This window comes from Vicia villosa, linkage group LG4 (assembly GCF_029867415.1).
Source record: "Vicia villosa cultivar HV-30 ecotype Madison, WI linkage group LG4, Vvil1.0, whole genome shotgun sequence".
In the NCBI taxonomy this organism is placed as follows: domain Eukaryota; kingdom Viridiplantae; phylum Streptophyta; class Magnoliopsida; order Fabales; family Fabaceae; genus Vicia; species Vicia villosa.
Genome location: NC_081183.1, coordinates 47,783,357 through 47,806,083, shown reverse-complemented (window position 1 = coordinate 47,806,083; position 22,727 = coordinate 47,783,357). Strand labels below are relative to the sequence as shown.

The 22,727-nt window shown below is 34.6% G+C and overlaps 1 protein-coding gene across 1 annotated transcript; it reads left to right on the top strand.

Annotated features, from left to right (window-relative positions):
* The first annotated feature begins 10,945 nt into the window (after nt 1-10,945).
* Nucleotides 10,946-20,437, top strand: LOC131597168 (uncharacterized). Its single transcript, XM_058869878.1, has 3 exons — nt 10,946-11,065; nt 12,037-12,213; nt 20,237-20,437. Exons 1-3 carry the CDS (start codon nt 10,946-10,948, stop codon nt 20,435-20,437), a joined length of 498 nt encoding a protein of 165 aa, XP_058725861.1.
* The last annotated feature ends 2,290 nt before the right edge of the window (nt 20,438-22,727 follow it).

Below are 22,727 nucleotides of genomic sequence, written 5' to 3'. Positions count from 1 at the left end.
TGCTGGCTCTGTGGGACAAGAATTCGACGGAAAACATGTTGTGGAGTCCAATTCGATTTCTCCTGTAACAATAAATTAAATTACATTAGAAATAATAAGTGAAAATGTGAACTTGTAACTTTTTATATATCTTGTATTTCATAACATTATTTTTTCTCAAACATAACATATGCCTTTTAATATACCAGATAGCATACAGCATTCCAAGTACATTTATTAAAAACATAAAATGAAGTAGTAAAAATTAACATATAGATTATTACTGGAAAATATGTTTGAGGCAACGAAGTTCATCAAAATTTTATTTTCTAATATTATTTATTTAAAACAAAAAAGCATTTGCCTTTTAATATACTCGATAGTATCCTACAATTCAAGTGTTTTATTAAAAACACAACAATGCAGTTGAAGCAATTAAAATTAAGTTATAGATATAGGTTATTACTTGCGAAAATGCCTGAAGCAATGCAAATGATCATAAATGTTAAAATGAGAGTCTTGTAGAATACCATTTTGTTTTTAAATGTGGAAATAAGCTTGTTGCAATGGCCTATTTATAATGACTTGGAGAGTTCAATTAGAACATTAAGTTCAAGTAAGAAAAATGACAAAATTTAAATAGGAAATCGGATGATTTGAAATATTTTTCTTTTAACTTAATGCTTTTCATTTATTTTTATGCTTTTTTAAGCCGATTCCAAAATTAATATAGATAATTTCAAAATTGTATTATAATTATTTAATTTTCCAAATATTAAATTCCTGTTGGGATTGTCTTAAATGGTCATTAATAACTAGTTGATTGTGGGACAATTTTTATAAAAAAATAAACACCATGTATATACAAGTTTTATGGGACATATAACATCTCTTTTATAAGAAAATCATAACTAATATTAAACAATTTTGCAACTCTAGATCAAAAAATATCATATTTTCATTTTCCAATATATTTTTAAAATAATATTTTTTTCCGAATTTCTTTTTGTAAATACGATCATAATCTAAAAATGCAGAGAATATCATCTAGATAATACTTTTATTACACACATTGGTTACCATTTCTTCGACTACCAATGTTAAAAGATAAAGAAAAGTTTATGAATAGCCTTAAAATATTATCTATATTTAACTACATATTATAGTCCACTTATAAATATTAATTCACTTATTTACCACTAATATTTGAATTAATTTTACAAACCTTACTAATTTCATCAATCAATGAATAGTATTATCCATTATATAATATACTAACAATTTATCGACCTGATCAAGTTATTGAACCACTGGATTACTGGTCGCACACCGCATGGCTTCTAATTTAGTTTATAATTTACACAAATCGAAAAGAAAATTCATATAAGAAGATTTTTGATATTAATTTCATGCAGATAAGTTGAATATGGATTTTAAATAAAATTTCAACTTCCAAGCATAACCATATGTTGATACTCTTAACTTAACAAAATAAGTTGGAAAAGTAATTGCATGATATAATACCATAAACTAATATGAGACACTAAGAAATATTATTCTATATATTATATATATATATATATATATATATATATATATATATATATATATATATATATATATAATTAAAAATAGAATATAGAGTAGAAAAATAAAAACTCTGTAAATAATGTGATTCATATTGAAAATAATGTGAAAATATAATTTCAACATGTCTTGCATAATCAATGGCGAAAAATAAAGTAAACTTTTAGGATTGGTCTTAAAATATTTTTTATATTTTACTACATTTCGTGTCTTCCATATCCTATAATAATCATTATAAATAAAAAGTTTTTGAGTTGTCCTAAAGTTTAATACTACATTATTTACCGTTTATTATACTTTTAATTTTTATATTCTAGTTTTTAGAATTAATCTTAGCTATTTTTATAAAAATTAAAGGATTTCACAATACAAATGATTTGTATTTCCTAAATTAGTTTTTTGTACTATTATGGAAAATCTTAAATAGATGAAAACATATTTTCAATCGAAGATAATTACTATTATGTTAATATTAATGTCTTTGAAATTACAAGGATGAAATTTTTTTTCTAATTAATAAATAAAATAAATCATTATTAATTTGGAATAAATTATGTATATTTTATTTGTTTTAGAGTGGAAGACTTATTTTGTTCCTCACATAAAACTAAAGAATCCAATTTGTTCCTTGAGAAAAAATTAATCCTCAAGAACAATTGACCCAAAGATTATGGGGCAGAATAGATAAACACTTAGATATCGTGCCTTATGGTTATATGATTTTCATATTAAAATTATATTTAAACATTAATTTTTTGAGATATTAATAATAATTAATTATTAAAATGTACTTAGATATAATTTTTAAACTTGTACACATAAGAGTAATTTTTCAATATCATCCAAATTTATTTAAGTAAGTTAATTTAATGTGATTTTAGTTAAGAGTGTGAGTTTTTTGCTTATATATAAATATACATATATAGGTTTCATAGAACTATTAATTAAGGAATTTTTTAAATATAACAATTAAATATAACTTTGTATTAAAAATATAAAATTTTCATTGCAACTACTCAATAGAAATTATAGAATTAAATATTTTAAAAGATATTACATTATTGATTATCAACTTATTTTTATGAGAACTTTATAGATTGTTTCTAGATAAATTTATTCAAACAAATGAAAAAACTATTAATTTTACATTAAAATTTCCCAGTCGTCAAGTTGCAACAACATTCACCCCCGTTACATGAGCCACCGTTAGGTTTGCCCCATTCTTTTACACAAAAATAGTTACACTGTGTTGGCTCTGTGGGACAAGAATTCGACGGAAAACATGCTGTGGAGTCCAATTCGATTTCTCTTGTAACAATAAATTAAATTACATTAGAAATAATAAGTGAAAATGTGAACTTGTAACTTTTTATACGTCTTGTATTTCATCACATTATCTTTTCTCAAACATAACATATGCCTTTTAATATACCAGATAGCATCCAGCATTCCAAGTACATTTATTAAAAACATAAAATGAAGTAGTAAAAATTAACATATAGATTATTACTGGAAAATATGTTTGAGGCAACGAAGTTCATCAAAATTTTATTTTCTAATATTATTTTCTTAAAACAAAAAAGCATTTTCCTTTTAATATACTCGATAGTATCCTACAATTCAAGTGTTTTATTAAAAACACAACAATGCAGTTGAAGCAATTAAAATTAAGTTATAGATATAGGTTATTACTTGCGAAGATGCCTGAAGCAATGCAAATGATCATAAATGTTAAAATGAGAGTCTTGTAGAATACCATTTTGTTTTTAAATGTGGAAATAAGCTTGTTGCAATGGCCTATTTATAATGACTTGGAGAGTTCAATTAGAACATTAAGTTCAAGTAAGAAAAATGACAAAATTTAAATAGGAAATCGGATGATTTGAAATATTTTTCTTTTAACTTAATGCTTTTCATTTATTTTTATGCTTTTTTAAGCCGATTCCAAAATTAATATAGATAATTTCAAAATTGTATTATAATTATTTAATTTTCCAAATATTAAATTCATGTTGGGATTGTCTTAAATGTTCATTAATAACTAGTTGATTGTGGGACAATTTTTATAAAAAAATAAACACCATGTATATACAAGTTTTATGGGACATATAACATCTCTTTTATAAGAAAATCATAACTAATATTAAACAATTTTGCAACTCTAGATCAAAAAATATCATATTTTCATTTTCCAATATATTTTTAAAATAATATTTTTTTCCAAATTTCTTTTTGTAAATACGATCATGATCTAAAAATGTAGAGAATATCATCTAGATAATATTTTTATTACACACATTGGTTACCATTTCTTCCACTACCAATGTTAAAAGATAAAGAAAAGTTTATGAATAGCCTTAAAATATTATCTATATTTAACTACATATTATAGTCCACTTATAAATATTAATTCACTTATTTACCACTAATATTTGAATTAATTTTACAAACCTTACTAATTTCATCAATCAATGAATAGTATTATCCATTATATAATATACTAACAATTTATCGACCTGATCAAGTTATTGAACCACTAGATTACTGGTCGCACACCGCATGGCTTCTAATTTAGTTTATAATTTACATAAATTGAAAAGAAAATTCATATAAGAAGATTTTTGATATTAATTTCATGCAGATAAGTTGAATATGGATTTTAAATAAAATTTCAACTTCCAAGCATAACCATATGTTGATACTCTTAACTTAACAAAATAAGTTGGAAAAGTAATTGCATGATATAATACCATAAACTAATATGAGACACTAAGAAATATTATTCTATATATTATATATATATATATATATATATATATATATATATATATATATATATATATATATATATAATTAAAAATAGAATATAGAGTAGAAAAATAAAAACTCTGTAAATAATGTGATTCATATTGAAAATAATGTGAAAATATAATTTCAGCATGTCTGGCATAATCAATGGCGAAAAATAAAGTAAATTTTTAGGATTGGTCTTAAAATATTTTTTATATTTTACTACATTTCGTGTCTTCCATATCCTATAATAATCATTATAAATAAAAAGTTTTTGAGTTGTCCTAAAGTTTAATACTACATTATTTACCGTTTATTATACTTTTAATTTTTATATTCTAGTTTTTAGAATTAATCTTAGCTATTTTTATAAAAATTTAAGGATTTCACAATACAAATGATTTGTATTTCCTAAATTAGTTTTTTGTACTATTATGGAAAATCTTAAATAGATGAAAACATATTTTCAATCGAAGATAATTACTATTATGTTAATATTAATGTCTTTGAAATTACAAGGATGAAATTTTTTTTCTAATTAATATGTAACACCCCATACATATATGTCTAGAATAATATGTAGTGATGCTATAAATGGTACAAGAAACATACATAAGCGATAAACACAAGAAATTAAAATCATATACAATTCAAATGTCCATCCAAAAACGTATATGATCGGCTTGTCTTCAACAATGCACAGCGGAAAGATAACGTCTGACGAGGTCTTCCTGCCAACTACTTGTCCACAGTCTTCAAAGCAATCCTTCAAGCAATCCGTCTACTACTAACCTGTTCCTGAAAATATTAAGATGATTGGGGTGAGATTACTAAATCTCAGTGAGTTCCCCTATCTTATGGGTTCGCTCGGTTCTATAGGGTGCATGCAATCAAACGGATTCACCGAGAATCCGGGTCTTTCCTCACGGCTAGGTACAAGTACAAACAAGGATACACCACCATTGGAAGTCCCATAACTATCCAATGAGGCAACAACAACAACAAATAGGCTCACAGCCAACAACAAACAAGTACAGTTCCACGACTTACGACTTGTGACGAACCACGCTGCTTACCCCAGGCAAGTCTTACTAGTGGCATTGCTCATCCCAGATAAGTCTCACTCGTCACATAACACATGTAAGCCAGGAACCATACAACAAACAAGCAAATATGCATACCCGTACCCATGTACGAGGAATCCAGGAGTAAGTTACAGCCCGCTCATTAGGCTACGCAATCCACACCCTCGATGAGTTACACCCGTACATCGCATCAAGAGACTTGCACATGCACACCGCAAGACCAATCGGATTCACTTCCTAAATGGATTCTATCCGAGATGAGTTACAGCCGCGACATTGCCTAAGTGGCGTCCGACCCCATCATTGTCTATACGCCGATGTGTTAACGGCTAGTGCAAATACGCCATCTTGACAATACGAGCCCACCGGGCGAAAGCCTAGTGACCTTGCCTACGTGGCATCACTAGAGGTGAATCAAAGGTAATTTTGCCTACATGGCCTTACCTCTCCACCATACCAAGCACGCAGATGTGTTAACGGCTAGTGGAGAAACGCCCTATAAGACCTCCACATGCACATCGCAATGGTAGCTCAGGTGTGTAGAACATACCGAGAACGCCAATGTGTTAACGGCTAGTGGAGAAACGCCCTGAAAGACCTCCACATGCACATTGCAACGGTATCAAGTGTTCTATGCGATTTACCCCCTAATAGCCTAGGCCCACTCCGATTCAAGCATATGCAAACACAATCAGGCCACACAAGCAAGAGTCTACGAACGTTCAACCGGAACGAACGAGAACAACAATGATCACATCATAACACAATCAACAATTGCATATCTCAAATATACATGCATACAAGTAAGATGGTGATCATATCATAGTCTCATACACTTAAAACAAGTACTGGCATATCATACAAGTCATAAGAGGCCTTCGATTTCGATGCGAAACGAAACTGCACTCAAATGGGAGAAATATCAATTCTGTACCAGACTAGTTCGCTACAGCGAACTTCTGTTCGCTACAGCGAACTCAAACAGAAGCTAAACTTCTTCAAATCCAGGTCAGTTCGCTACAGCGAACTCCAGCGAAGCCCCGATTCGCTACAGCGAAGGAAAGTTCGCTACAGCGAATAAATCAATTCAGCTCCCAGGTTTATTCGCTACACCGTTCGCTACAGCGAACCATTCGCTACAGCGAATGAAAGTTCTCTGCAGCGAACTCTGCAAAATCAGCAAAATGCAGAGACGCATTTGGGGTCCCCAAGCCCCAAATTTCTACATGCAGCCATTGGTGATCGAATAATAAGCTATAGTAGACATGCATACACTCCTTTAGGATAACATTATACAACCTAATAGTTAGGGTAACATCCTGGTCTAATATCAACACAAGAATAACATCTTATTGACATAAACTCAAGGCTAATTGTGCTTGTTCTAATACCAAGCAACACCTAATCATGTCCCATAATTTATATCTGCACCAAAAGCATATTATCTAAATAATATCACATAAAGTACTGGAAGACCTTTCCAACGCTTCTGACGGCACTCCGTTTCGAGTTGTAGAACTCAAGTTATGACCGTTTTAGTGAAACATAATTATGCAGTCTGCAGGCATTCGCTGCAGCGAACACAGAGTTCGCTGTAGCGAACCTGACAGTGCAGAATACGAATTTGGGTTCTAACATCCATACTTTCCATCCCAAATCATCCCAAAACAAGCCCTAACATGTATCAACTCACTAGAACATGCAAGGACCTCATAAGAACACATTTTTCAACATTTAATTAGACATACTACAACAAGTATCTAAACACTGACATATAGCAGGTATAATCTCACTAACCCATTCAACATGCAAGAAATTCCCATTCCTACCCAAGTTCTATCTAATGGAACTCACCTTAACCCATGAAGATTCTGAGTTGAAGAGGTTGAGAGGATGATAATGGTGCTCTAAAGGTTCTCCTTTGATCAATACTCTACCACCAAAAGTGTTAAACCCGTATGCATGTTGTTCCTAAAAATCAGCATCAGCTCTTCATCTTCAAACATGTTTATCTCCATGATAAAGAACATGCAAGAGGCGATCCATACATGCAAATTGTAGAGAAATTTGTAAGCTTTCCAACGGGACCAGAATCAGCTCAATCGGAGTTACGAGCGAAGAGTTATTACCTGTTTAGTGAAGGCTGTTCTTAGAGTGCGAAAATGGTGGCTTGAACTTGTGTTCTTCTTTCTTTCCTTGTTCTAAACTCTCCTTCACTTATAAAAATATAACTCACTAGCCAAACAAGCCCTTAGTCCATGCAATAGAGTTTAATTTCCATTGTGTCCTCTAACTAGTTCATATTTACCACAATGCCACATGGTTCCTTTCCAACTAAATCCATTTGATTCTAACTACTCCGCTAACTCCTCTTATAAGCAAATTCTTACATTAATACGGAATAGGACCATACGAGCATTCTAATTTCCAATTAGCCAATTAAATGATAATTACTAGTGTCGGCAAATCGGGGTATTACATTCTCCCCCCCTTAAATAGAATTCGCCCTCGAATTCCTTCCGATCACCATGTCAACAAACACCTTCACATCTTCTCCTTTGGATAAACCTTACAATTCTGTTTGAAACTTGTTCCATCTAAGGAAACACAATCTACTACTAATAGACTTGTGCTCTACCGTCCCCGATTGAAAACCTCAAATCTTTCATAACACATCTCTTCTGAGGTCTCCAACCTCTACACATCATACTGAGTCTGTAGCCTTGGAACTGATGGCAATCCATGCCTAATTGGATATTCGTCATATCTCGTATCTTCTAAACTCATCCTTACTTAATATAAGCCCTAGAATCTCCACTTTTGCCATTGGTTCCCAGAAACACTGCCATTCCAAGAAATCTTATTACAACTTTCCTTCAATGACGATATCCCAGGTTCACTTCCAAACAGATCCTTCATTCAGTCTTAGACCACATCACTGCCACTGCAAACCACAAGGGAGTAGAATCCCAGAACTACAATCTTGATATCCGACAACTTCCCATTAAGCTTCACTGACAAAAGGGTGAACTCTAACAGCGGTCCCACAACCATCATCCAAGTGTTCACACACGCTCATATGTGCACCAGACCTATCCACGATGAATCTTCGTCAAGTAAAATCCTTCACATGACTTCATCATTCTAATGGTCACTATACTCACAAGCTCGATCGTCGACCAGGGGAACATCTGATCACACATCAATCACGAAGCCTCCTCTAAGCTGGTCCATCAACATTACCTCTCAAGATTGTGGCAGATCATTGAGAGATGGAAACAAACCAAAACATTACTCTAGAGAGTTCTCTTAGGAAGATATCTCCATTTCAACACAAAATCTTACAAGTAGTTCGTCCATACCCACTACATACTCATCTGATTATGCCTATCCGTTGCGCTACTCTGATCTCTACCGGTCACACACTCATTGGAATCCTCTGAATTACACTTCGTTCATGGTTCACTTAGTTCCATTACTACACCCTACTTAGTCTTTTAGTAGCAATAGTTCCTTCTCAACATTCGTCCGAATACAGCCCATTCCAGAATCTTAAACACACTCATCGCCCACTACTCCTCAAGGATGAGTGATTCAAAAAATCAAGTCACCAAACCTTCCATTATTTTAGAATAGGTTCATTCGAACACAACCTGGTTAACATGCCTCAGTTCAAGAACTCCTGAATCCAAATACTTTCTCTGAGTACGAGTTTTCCTTATCTTACTGACATCCAAACCTCATAGTTGTTGCAATGACTCTTCCTAACCATACGACTTCATACCGTTGGTGTGATAACACCTTAATAACTTACGCGACTTGACTTATGTAATAACCTCTTCTCAGTCTCGCTTCAATCATGTAGTCGTCTAATGCCTCTTCGTCTCTGAAGCTGACACAAAGCTTACTTCTTGAGTTGTGTTATCCCAATGCAACATGTCTAACTGCAAAGGTTTAGTCACAAAATAAGAGATCATACTCCGTTCCTCAGACATCTCCCTTTGAAATTCCGCGGCGCTCCCAAAACCGATGTGCCTCTACTTATCCAAGTTTGGCATTGTCCACGTTACCGAGGATCTACCAATAGTCCTCTAGGTATATCCCACATTGAGATAATCCAAAATACGCTTTATCCGCTTCCACACTGTTCACCAAGGTTAGAGATTAGTCTCACATTGTGCTGTCCCGGATACTACTCACACGAAGGTTCACCAATCTGAAAGATTAAGGAACCTAAAATTCTCACGTGACCACGGCCATCCAAGGTCTCCTCATAAGCGTAGCATTAGAATCTAATCCATCTCATTGTCATTCGCTCGCATAATCCTGAATCATCGAGTGTGACACATGGATTCTTATTCAACCTACCTTATGAGAATTTTGGGTTCGTGTCTCACGAGTACCAATCAGGATCCTACCTTGAGTTTCAGATCAACCCTGTCTCATATCTGTCGGAAAAGTTGACTCACACATCTTGTGTATGACAGTGATACTGTGGCGTCATACCTATCTGATAGTACTAACATGGTGGTCCTACTCCGAGGCCATGCATTCAAGTAACTTAACCAGTAGCGTATAACGATCTCCACTCGTATCCTATCACCACGACTGATGATAACTAGACAGGTCTCCCACTAGGGTAATTGCTCCTCAAGTCCTTCTAGTCACATTCCTTAGGATTCTCAAACCTAAGAGTGTCACACGTCCACTGTTAACTTCCTCTAAACGCAACAAGCTAGATCTGACTCGATAAGAATTCAGTTCAGTTCATATGCCAGGTGTGTATTCAGTCACACAGGACACACACGAGAGAATCCCCAAAGATAACATCCACCATATCAGAAAATCATGGCTACAACGACAATCACTTACTGCGGTCAGCCCGCCGACGTTGCAGATAACCACTATTTCAATCCACCTAAGTACCCAACACCTAGCGTAGTTCTACGGCTTCACTCGGGTTAGATGAATCACAACTAGTAGGAAACATGGATCACTACACTCTGCATTTTCATTCATTCAGATGCCTCCTAGCGTAGTTCTAGGACTCACGCATTTCAGAATGAGCATGAAGATGCAGTAGCTCCTTCCACCAGAACAGACATCTAGGAAATTTGCCCAATTGGAGGTCACCACTTCAACTTGTTCGATCAATTACCTACTACTTGGGGTACACTAGAACGAGTCGGAGTGTAGCTCCTTATCTATACAAATACTTCCCAAGCCAGATTGACTAAAGATCCAATATCTCTGTCTAAACTCCCATAAGTCTTCCCATCCATGTCTACTACTGACACCATGATCGAGCAACAAATTCCTAAGCTGGGCTTTATCACAAAATTCCCTTACTTTATTCCTACTCAGTCGCTTTGTGAATTGCCCCCATCACTACAAGAATCCAGAGAAGGTTCACTCCGTCCAATAAGAATCCTGGAACTTCCAATCATCTCAAACCTTCCTACGACAGTTGGGTTGTCCATAATTCCTCGACCGACACTCCTCTTATGGCGGACAATCTCAACATCCCTTCTACTCATCTGGCTTCTACTACTTCAGCTCGAGTCGTTTCAGATCTTACGCATCCTCGTAGTGGCTCTACCATGATCTTATCTATCACATATACAGTCAGTGAGCTGGCCAGGCTCAATGAATGAATACTATGATAGTAGAAATCGGTGAGTAACACACTGTTGTACCCCAAAATTTGCCCTCATATAATTACAAACGTCATTTTATTTCGATTAAATGACATAACACAGTTGGTAAGAATTTGAGCGTAAAAGGTACAAGAGCGAGAGGTCCCGGGTTCAAATCTCGCGTCTGACATTTCCCTTTATTTATTATTAACGTTATTTCTTTTTTTTAAATTATTTTCAAAAAAACCACAAAAATTATATTTTTCTATTATTTTTAATTAATTTTCGTTTTTATTATTTTTAAAATATTATTTTTCACATTTTCCATCTTATTCTTAGAAAATATCAAAAAATATATAAAATAAAAAATGATTTAAGAAAAAAGAAAGATTTGATTTCATTGTTGCATTTTTAGGAATGAATCAATATAATTGATTTAATATATTAAGAATTTAAATCAAATCAAATTTGATTTTAATTTTTTATTATATTGTTTAATTAAATTGATTATTACCTTTTTCATTTAACCTAAAAAATCAATATAAATTCACAACTCTAACCCTATTCGGGGGGACCATTAACAACCAACCCTGAAGCCGATTTTCATTCACGTGGAAAACCTCTCCTAATTTTTTTTCTTTATTACAGCAAGCTAACAATTTTTAGCTTTTCTCACCGTTTTCACACGAAGAAACTTAACACCACAAGCATCTTGTTATCACCCTTGAAACACCATTATCATTATCTCTGTAAAAACCTACAAACTATAGCCAATCCAAATTCAACCGCCCCTTAACATCCTTCATTGCAACTCACAACACAAACACATCACAGTAATTACAAGTTTACAACACCAAATAACAAAAAAGGATTCAATAGAAACATAACTAAAATCACCGTCGTCGCGGTTACAAGTGTGTCTTATATTACTCTTATTATTGTTTCCAATTTGTTTACAGGTTATCAAACAACATCCACACACAGAATCGCTTGAAGCCGACAACACTACCGTCGACACCACAGGTCCAATCGTGACCACTCTCTCGACGCCGCATCAGCCGGCAACAACGCCGCGGCCGGTGGTTCTGATCTCCTCCCCCATTGACCGTACCGCGGATCCGCCTCCGATTCCGGTTGTAAGTACCATCGAAGCTTTTTAGTTATGTCTGCTATTTTTTTGGTTGTTGTATGAAATCTATGTGATATAGATATGTTGATTTTGGTTTGTTTTGTTCTGCAATGTTATAAAGCAATGGAGGTGGAGAAGAAAGAAAGGAATGAGTCATGTTTTATCACTTATGGTTCTATTTAGTTGCTGTCCATTTGTTTTTTTTAATAATTTTAATTAATGCCATGTGTTGCATCCTAAATGGTGAGTTTAAGTAAAGAAATTATGTAGTTTTTTTTTCCAACTATCTTTGGTAAAACGTGCAACAGGAGGTAGTACACATCATGAGCATTTTATTTATTTATTTATTTTTATGTCTATTTTCATTTTATTTTGAGATTAGTTTTTTTTTTTTCTAATGGCCTCTTGGGCTTTATTCTTTGATGTTAACACCACCATGTTCCTATCCCAATATGATGCACCCCAGCCTTTTTCTTTTTTATATAATTTGATTTTTGGCTTATCGATTTAATTTCGGTTAGTCCTTTTTTATTTACTCTAGATATATACATTAATTTTTCGTTGGTTAATTATGTAATCTTATTAAATTAATTATAATGAATTAGGTTAATTAGGTTAACTATCTAAGTTAAATAACATAATGACTTGTAAATAAAATAACAATACCTGTACATAAATTCCTAATTCATAAAATATCCAAAATAAAAAAATATATATGTTGCTTGGCGATAATTTTCATATAGAATTTAATATGGTTTATAGTTTAAATTTATTTATTATGTTTAGTCACTATTTGTTCATATTTTTTCTATTATTTGTATATCATTTTGTGCACGGTTAGTTTGCTAATATTTTTGTTTTGTTTTGCGAGGTACTACACTTGAGGCTTTCAGATTACTTTCACTGACATTTACAAGTTACTTAATTTTTCACTTAATCGTTTTATTTTCATTTGGTTGTTGTATTAATTTCCTATCCTCATTTGTTTTGTTATGTAATCCCCCACCCCGAAGCCATGTAATAGTTTAGGGCTTTAATTTTCCGCTTTTACTTTTTGTACATATTTAACTGCTAGATGTATGCTAATAGGATTGTATGGAAAGATAACAACTGAACATAGCTCACTAACTCAAGATTAAATAACTGAAAACAACACACTCTATTACTTGTGCACACACGCACCTTTAGGGTTTCCCCTCTTACGCTGCCTTTCGGAAAATAATGGTCAAGTCCCTCGAAAGTAGGGATGTCTTAGCAAGGTTGCCTCTGATTAACATCATCATAGTCCCTTCGATAAAAAGATCATAGTCCCTCGATGACTCTTTGATGTTGCCTACAAAATATGATCTAGTCCCTCGAGTTGCCTACGAAAATGATGATAGTCCCTTCAAGTACTAAGACATCCTTACATGTTGCCTTCTATGACCATTCGATGACCCTTCGATGACCCGCACATCCAATGTATAGGACTACCTACCCTTATATGGTATGGATAGTACTATCGCCCAAGGAAAGTCTTAATGAATAGGAAAGACCTTACGAACTAGGGTAGGAACTCTTAAGTGCTTGCTCACAATCAATCTTAATCAAATGTTTTTCACACCCCGTTTTCTAACGTTGTCTTTTTAGACATTCTCAAAATCAAATTGTTTTTCTAAACGCACACAACACCTTTTCAAACATTTCAAACAAACAAGTGAGCTAAGCAGTTAAGAGCCCGTAGATAACTACGGATGAAAAGGGTGCTTACACCTTCCCTTTTCATAACCTACCCCCCGAACTCAATCTCTTTTCAAAGAAGGTCTTTCCTGTTCTTTTATGCCTTTCCTAATTGGATAAAATAAAAGTCGGTGGCGACTCATGCTTACTGCAACATTGTTGCTTATAAAAATAAAAAGTCAGTTCACCGTATTACAGAACTGGCGACTCTGCTGGGGACTAATAAAAAGAGGGGTTACCTTAGAGCTTAGATCATATAATATGCTTGTTTTGTTTGCTTTACTTTTCGAGGTTGCTTGGGAATTAAATGAAGGACGAATCCTATACCCGGATTCAAGTACACTTAAGATAGGAGTGGCATAGTCATAGCGACCTCTTTCACATATGTGGGAGATGAGTCAATATGAAGTTCACGCTTGAGTTAGGACTCCATAGATATATGCACACCTTTCTCAAATGAGGGAGGTCTATGTATGTAACTTTGGGTGCGCCGGATCTCAAGGACCTTTAGTTACCCTTTAACTCATCTTGGCCTTTAGGAACGTAGTGGGGGGACTACTCTTGACAAATGTTGAGAACTAGTCGCTACCCGATGCTACAATTCAGATAGGTTCTCTCTCAAAGTATCATTGCATGGTGCAAATGCATCATGTCCGAGGGTGCTTTAGAAGGGCTGACAATTCTGAATAACCTGGTAGAACCTGTTGCTGATTTCATCTCATCCTTAGAAGTACCTATTGGGGAAGGGTAGTTACCTGGTCAGACTCCATGCAAGCCTTTTAACCTAAGGACTCTTGTGTGACTTGTGTGTTATCTAACCACTTGATTTTCTTGCAGGTTTTATTTGTAGGACTTACTTGTCCATACTACTTTATGCTTTTACATAACCTGTTGACTAACCTTTTTCAAGGATCTTAGAAATTTAGGGCGCATAGTTTCCAGGTACAATTAACTTTCGACGAGGGGCAAGAGGATTTATTTTCCTCTAGCCAAATGCCTTCAAACTTAAAGGTATAATTCCTATCAAGGGGAAGAATAACTTATTTTCCTCTATCCAGATGCCTTCAAATCAAAGGTACAATTCCTATAAAGAGGCAGAAGAATTTATTCACACTCAAAGGTACAATTCCTATCAAGGGGCAAGAGGATTTATTTTCCTTTAGCCACATGTCTTTAAACTCAAAAGTACCGTACCCTGAATCAGAGGCTATGACCCACTAGACATGGTGAGCTTGATTCTTATAGAAGGACACTCGAAGATGAAAGCCAAAGGTCTTCAGACGAAGCTGCAACCAAAGTCATTTCTAATGTTGCGAACTAGACAACGAGTTTCTCATCTTCTTCCTCAAATCCTTGAAGTTCTCTGGGGCACTTCACCATTCGATTTATGACTGTCAGCCATTCAGAGACAAGATTCAAGACCTAATAGACACAAAGGTTATCACATTCGCACCGACAATCCAGATTTGAAGTTCTCCTTCGACTCAATGGATCTTCTGAATCAATAAGTCCATACGGAGAAAATCTCCTCAACTTTGACAATATCTATATCATCATGCATGTTCTTGTGTAGTATTTCTTGTTTTGGTTCAATACTGCTTATATGTCATACTTGTTTTGTTTTTGAACTATAATAATGATGCATTGAATATGTTTGTCTTGGAAAAATTCTTTCACTCTCGCTCTAACATGTTTTTCTTTGCTTGTGATGGCAAACTCTCGGCGATAAAGCATGACAACTCCGAAGGGAGAATGACGAATACATAATACCGATAACCTCAGTTGGTGTGCTTTCGAGTAAAACCCTGTTGATGATGTACAGGCATTGTTTCAAATCCCCAAACACTGGAGATATAAGGAAGTTAATCCCTTGTCAACCCCTTTGAGCCTTAAAGTAGGAGTTTCTTTTCGATACGAAAAAACCCTCACATTTAACCTAGGGGCAGGGTAGTGTTCAGTTAATCTGATCGAGCGTTCAAAATTCATCAGAAGTGCACATCTAAGGATACAACAATGGTTATCCTTCAAAAGGTTGAGGAGAGTAAAAAACGAAATGGTTATCCCTCGCAATAGAAGGTCAAAATATGACGATACAACAACGGTTATCCCTCGTCGACCAAGAAATGAGGTAGTCACGATCTTTCCAGCGAATCGAAGACGTCCCAGGATCATACAACTTGTTCAAAAAATGGAAAAAAATGAATAAAAAAAAAGAAGAAAAAAAGACCCGCTAAGTCAACAACTTGAAAACAAGTACTTAGGCAAAAATTAGGGCATCCCGCTGGACATCAAAATTCAAAAGAATTTATCCAGGCAAAAGTTAAGGAACATGAAACAAAAAAGATCCTTAGCAAAAGGACGAGGTCGTGTGACAATAAATTCAAAGAACAAGATCGTGTGATCAGACACCAAGAATAAAAGGTAAATGATTGACATGTCCAAACACATCATCGATTCCTCAATCGTCTCAAGCTCCTCTTGAAGGATAAATGCTCGCATCGAGTTAACTGAACTTAGGTTGGAGAACATCACGAAGGGGGTGGGCACCAATAAAATTTTGAGCCTATATATCTTTTTTTTCTAAAACCATGAACCTGGCCACGTTACAACCCTCAAAAGTCCTAATTGAAGCAGGGTTAATTCGAAAGCATACTGTAAACGAGAATACGGTAAACCGACTCCTAGGAGTTTTGCTAAAACGTTTGAGTTGGTATCACACCACTTTTCACAAAAATCGATGTTTTGACATCCTTTCAAAAAAAATCTTTTTTAAAATCTTCAAGACAAACATGAACTTTGCATTAGAATTATATTTCTCATACTAAACATTCTTTGCATATGAACAAGTACTTGACACCAGGAAAGCTTCCATCATGAGCTGCAGATGAAAAGTTTAATTCTCTCAAGGGACAAGTTGTCTTCAGAACTCCATTGAGTTCGAGCATGAACATCTCAAATTATAATCACCCTCAGGGGCACAAAAGCAGTCGAAATACTCCGTTGAGTAAGCGCTCAGATATCTGGGGCAATCAGGTCAAGAGTCGAAGAATCTCTCAGAAGCGTTGGGCAATCAGGGGCATTTGCCCAAGCATAATTGAAATTACCTCCAACCCTGATCAATCAGGGGCATGATTCCTAAGTTCATGATACAGGGGCATGTTGCTCATGATAACACAAATCCTAGAAAGTCCTCCCGACAGAAAAAGTTGCTTCAGAAGCGCATCAAAAGGCAAAGATATTTCTTACGCTTGACTCAGTTGGCTAAAGGACAATATACACAAGGGGCATGGCATGGTATTATCCCATTCATCCGAGGCAACCAAGTCAAGATCCATAGAATCTCTCAAAGACGCTGAACAGCCAAAGGGGCAAGTTTATCACTTGGGGCATGTTGCATTAGTCACAAATCTCAACAAATGCTATTTTCAGATGATGTCAGTATTAGTCTCTCATACGAAGTTCTAGTTCCCGTAATCTCAAGTATCAAGCATACTGGGTTACTGAAACCAGGGACAGGTAGCCTCCCACAAGCGAAGGACCATATATGGTTAAAAAGTGTTTTCCAACAGCAAGTACTCAGAGACATGGAGCAATGGAAAATTTGAAATTCCCGGGAATCTTCCCCACAGAGTTGTTTTCATAAAACATCCCCACAGAGTAATCCTCGAGGAGTTATCTTCAAATATTCTCTTCCCAACAAAAGCTTGGTTCCCCAACGAAGTTTACATCTCCGACGCTTCTGGTCCTCCGACATAATCCTCTTCTCCAACAGAGTTTATTCAGACTCGCTATCTCCATTAAAGTGGATACTCACACCTAAGCTCAATCAGATAGTACATCCGAAGATTTTTCTTCTCTCTTATCCCCAATCAGGGCACATCAGGATCAAATCACTCAAGCTACTTTCATCCCAAGCGGTAATAAAAATCCCCAGCTGGATATCCTTAAACGGAAGACAGGAATTCTCAACACAATCACCTTGTCATCATCTCCAGCAGCATACAGAGATTTATTTTCTCAACCAGCAATTGCTATACAAAGTTACCAATATCCTTCGACTATATAGTCCATCCATGCATCATTCACATTACATAAATAACATACAACATTCTCGTTTATTTCGAGAATCTCATTCACATTACATAAATAACATACAACATTCTCGTTTATTTCGAGAATCTCATTCACATTACATACATAACATAAAACATTCTCGTTTATTTCGAGAACCTCATTACACAATACATGCATCATGACATTGCATAAAACTAATTTTGCCTTTTCAGGTCATTTCATAATCAAAAGAACATAATCATTCAAGTACGGTGCAAAGACGATCGTATCAACGATTTAATTCTTACACTCATTCAAGACAAATACAATTCTAATGCTTCATTCTGGGTCTTTCCTCAAAGATAATTCAGAAACAATCAACGAAATTCTTATCCTTTCTAGGAGCCTTTCTAGGTAGTCTTTTCTAAGACGTTTATCATCCTTTCTAGGAACCTTTCTAGGTAGTCTTTTCTAAGACGTTTATTAACCTTTCTAGGTAGTCTTGTCTAAGACGTTTATCATCCTTTCTAGGAACCTTTCTAGGTAGTCTTTTCTAAGACGTTTATCAACCTTTCTAGGTAGTCTTGTCTAAGACGTTTATCATCCTTTCTAGGTAGTCTTGTCTAAGACGTTTATCATCCTTTCTAGGAACCTTTCTAGGTAGTCTTTTCTAAGACGTTTATCAACCTTTGTAGGTAGTCTTGTTTAAGACATACCATATTCTTTCTAGGAGCCTTTCTAGGTAGTCTTTTCTAAGACATTTATCAACCTTTCTAGGTAGTCTTGTGTAAGACATACCATATCCTCTCTAGGATCCTTCCTAGGTAGTCTTGTTTAAGACATATCATATCCTTACTAGAAGCCTTTCTAGGTAGTCTTCTCTAAGACATATCTCCACCTTTTCAGGTAATCTTCCTTAACATACTTGTCCAAATCTTTTCTAAAACATCTCTTGCCCTTTCAAGGAGCTTCTCAGTTAATCTTCTACAAAGACACATCTTCCCGAGCATTGTTTAAAGCCTAATCCCCTTTACATCAGTCAATGATCTACCCTATTCAGGAACCTCTCCAGGTACAATCAAGATATATGATCCATCCTGAAAAGCATTTGCTTCACCCATTCATTCTGAAAAAGTATCTACTTTGGATGACATCTTTAAGCCCATCTCAGACAACACTCTGTCAACATCTAGATGGCATCTTTAAGCCCATCTCCAGCAGCATTACTTCCTGCACCAGCAAGTGCAAATTTTTGGGCACTTAAGTGTTCAATCCTCTTCCACCTTCAGATCACGAATGGCAAACATGCCAATCTACCTCTTCAGGTTTAAGAAGATTGAACAGGGGCAGCTGTTGTACCCCAAAATTTGCCCTCATATAATTACAAACGTCATTTTATTTCGATTAAATGACATAACACAGTTGGTAAGAATTTGAGCGTAAAAGGTACAAGAGCGAGAGGTCCCGGGTTCAAATCTCGCGTCTGACATTTCCCTTTATTTATTATTAACGTTATTTCTTTTTTTTAAATTATTTTCAAAAAAACCACAAAAATTATATTTTTCTATTATTTTTAATTAATTTTCGTTTTTATTATTTTTAAAATATTATTTTTCACATTTTCCATCTTATTCTTAGAAAATATCAAAAAATATATAAAATAAAAAAAGATTTAAGAAAAAAGAAAGATTTGATTTCATTGTTGCATTTTTAGGAATGAATCAATATAATTGATTTAATATATTAAGAATTTAAATCAAATCAAATTTGATTTTAATTTTTTATTATATTGTTTAATTAAATTGATTATTACCTTTTTCATTTAACCTAAAAAATCAATATAAATTCACAACTCTAACCCTATTCGGGGGGACCATTAACAACCAACCCTGAAGCCGATTTTCATTCACGTGGAAAACCTCTCCTAATTTTTTTTCTTTATTACAGCAAGCTAACAATTTTTAGCTTTTCTCACCGTTTTCACACGAAGAAACTTAACACCACAAGCATCTTGTTATCACCCTTGAAACACCATTATCATTATCTCTGTAAAAATCTACAAACTATAGCCAATCCAAATTCAACCGCCCCTTAACATCCTTCATTGCAACTCACAACACAAACACATCACAGTAATTACAAGTTTACAACACCAAATAACAAAAAAGGATTCAATAGAAACATAACTAAAATCACCGTCGTCGCGGTTACAAGTGTGTCTTATATTACTCTTATTATTGTTTCCAATTTGTTTACAGGTTATCAAACAACATCCACACACAGAATCGCTTGAAGCCGACAACACTACCGTCGACACCACAGGTCCAATCGTGACCACTCTCTCGACGCCGCATCAGCCGGCAACAACGCCGCGGCCGGTGGTTCTGATCTCCTCCCCCATTGACCGTACCGCGGATCCGCCTCCGATTCCGGTTGTAAGTACCATCGAAGCTTTTTAGTTATGTCTGCTATTTTTTTGGTTGTTGTATGAAATCTATGTGATATAGATATGTTGATTTTGGTTTGTTTTGTTCTGCAATATTATAAAGCAATGGAGGTGGAGAAGAAAGAAAGGAATGAGTCATGTTTTATCACTTATGGTTCTATTTAGTTGCTGTCCATTTGTTTTTTTTAATAATTTTAATTAATGCCATGTGTTGCATCCTAAATGGTGAGTTTAAGTAAAGAAATTATGTAGTTTTTTTTTCCAACTATCTTTGGTAAAACGTGCAACAGGAGGTAGTACACATCATGAGCATTTTATTTATTTATTTATTTTTATGTCTATTTTCATTTTATTTTGAGATTAGTTTTTTTTTTTTTCTAATGGCCTCTTGGGCTTTATTCTTTGATGTTAACACCACCATGTTCCTATCCCAATATGATGCACCCCAGCCTTTTTCTTTTTTATATAATTTGATTTTTGGCTTATCGATTTAATTTCGGTTAGTCCTTTTTTATTTACTCTAGATATATACATTAATTTTTCGTTGGTTAATTATGTAATCTTATTAAATTAATTATAATGAATTAGGTTAATTAGGTTAACTATCTAAGTTAAATAACATAATGACTTGTAAATAAAATAACAATACCTGTACATAAATTCCTAATTCATAAAATATCCAAAATAAAAAAATATATATGTTGCTTGGCGATAATTTTCATATAGAATTTAATATGGTTTATAGTTTAAATTTATTTATTATGTTTAGTCACTATTTGTTCATATTTTTTCTATTATTTGTATATCATTTTGTGCACGGTTAGTTTGCTAACATTTTTGTTTTGTTTTGCGAGGTACTACACTTGAGGCTTTCAGATTACTTTCACTGACATTTACAAGTTACTTAATTTTTCACTTAATCGTTTTATTTTCATTTGGTTGTTGTATTAATTTCCTATCCTCATTCGTTTTGTTATGTAATCCCCCACCCCGAAGCCATGTAATAGTTTAGGGCTTTAATTTTCCGCTTTTACTTTTTGTACATATTTAACTGCTAGATGTATGCTAATAGGATTGTATGGAAAGATAACAACTGAACATAGCTCACTAACTCAAGATTAAATAACTGAAAACAACACACTCTATTACTTGTGCACACACGCACCTTTAGGGTTTCCCCTCTTACGCTGCCTTTCGGAAAATAATGGTCAAGTCCCTCGAAAGTAGGGATGTCTTAGCAAGGTTGCCTCTGATTAACATCATCATAGTCCCTTCGATAAAAAGATCATAGTCCCTCGATGACTCTTTGATGTTGCCTACAAAATATGATCTAGTCCCTCGAGTTGCCTACGAAAATGATGATAGTCCCTTCAAGTACTAAGACATCCTTACATGTTGCCTTCTATGACCATTCGATGACCCTTCGATGACCCGCACATCCAATGTATAGGACTACCTACCCTTATATGGTATGGATAGTACTATCGCCCAAGGAAAGTCTTAATGAATAGGAAAGACCTTACGAACTAGGGTAGGAACTCTTAAGTGCTTGCTCACAATCAATCTTAATCAAATGTTTTTCACACCCCGTTTTCTAACGTTGTCTTTTTAGACATTCTCAAAATCAAATTGTTTTTCTAAACGCACACAACACCTTTTCAAACATTTCAAACAAACAAGTGAGCTAAGCAGTTAAGAGCCCGTAGATAACTACGGATGAAAAGGGTGCTTACACCTTCCCTTTTCATAACCTACCCCCCGAACTCAATCTCTTTTCAAAGAAGGTCTTTCCTGTTCTTTTATGCCTTTCCTAATTGGATAAAATAAAAGTCGGTGGCGACTCATGCTTACTGCAACATTGTTGCTTATAAAAATAAAAAGTCAGTTCACCGTATTACACACACATGTGAGGGAAGAGAGAATTGCTATTGATGTCTCAAGGCAGGGACAAGAATCGACCTGCTCTGATACCAACTGTAACACCCCATACATATATGTCTAGAATAATATGTAGTGATGCTATAAATGGTACAAGAAACATACATAAGCGATAAACACAAGAAATTAAAATCATATACAATTCAAATGTCCATCCAAAAACGTATATGATCGGCTTGTCTTCAACAATGCACAGCGGAAAGATAACGTCTGACGAGGTCTTCCTGCCAACTACTTGTCCACAGTCTTCAAAGCAATCCTTCAAGCAATCCGTCTACTACTAACCTGTTCCTGAAAATATTAAGATGATTGGGGTGAGATTACTAAATCTCAGTGAGTTCCCCTATCTTATGGGTTCGCTCGGT

Coding starts and splice junctions, on each gene's coding strand:
- LOC131597168 (XM_058869878.1), top strand. CDS start 10,946: ATGGCGGACAATCTCAACATCCCTTCTACTCATCTGGCTTCTACTACT. Junction 11,066..12,036: donor TCTTATCTATCACATATACA/GTCAGTGAGCTG, acceptor ATTTGTTTACAG/GTTATCAAACAACATCCACA. Junction 12,214..20,236: donor ATCCGCCTCCGATTCCGGTT/GTAAGTACCATC, acceptor ATTTGTTTACAG/GTTATCAAACAACATCCACA.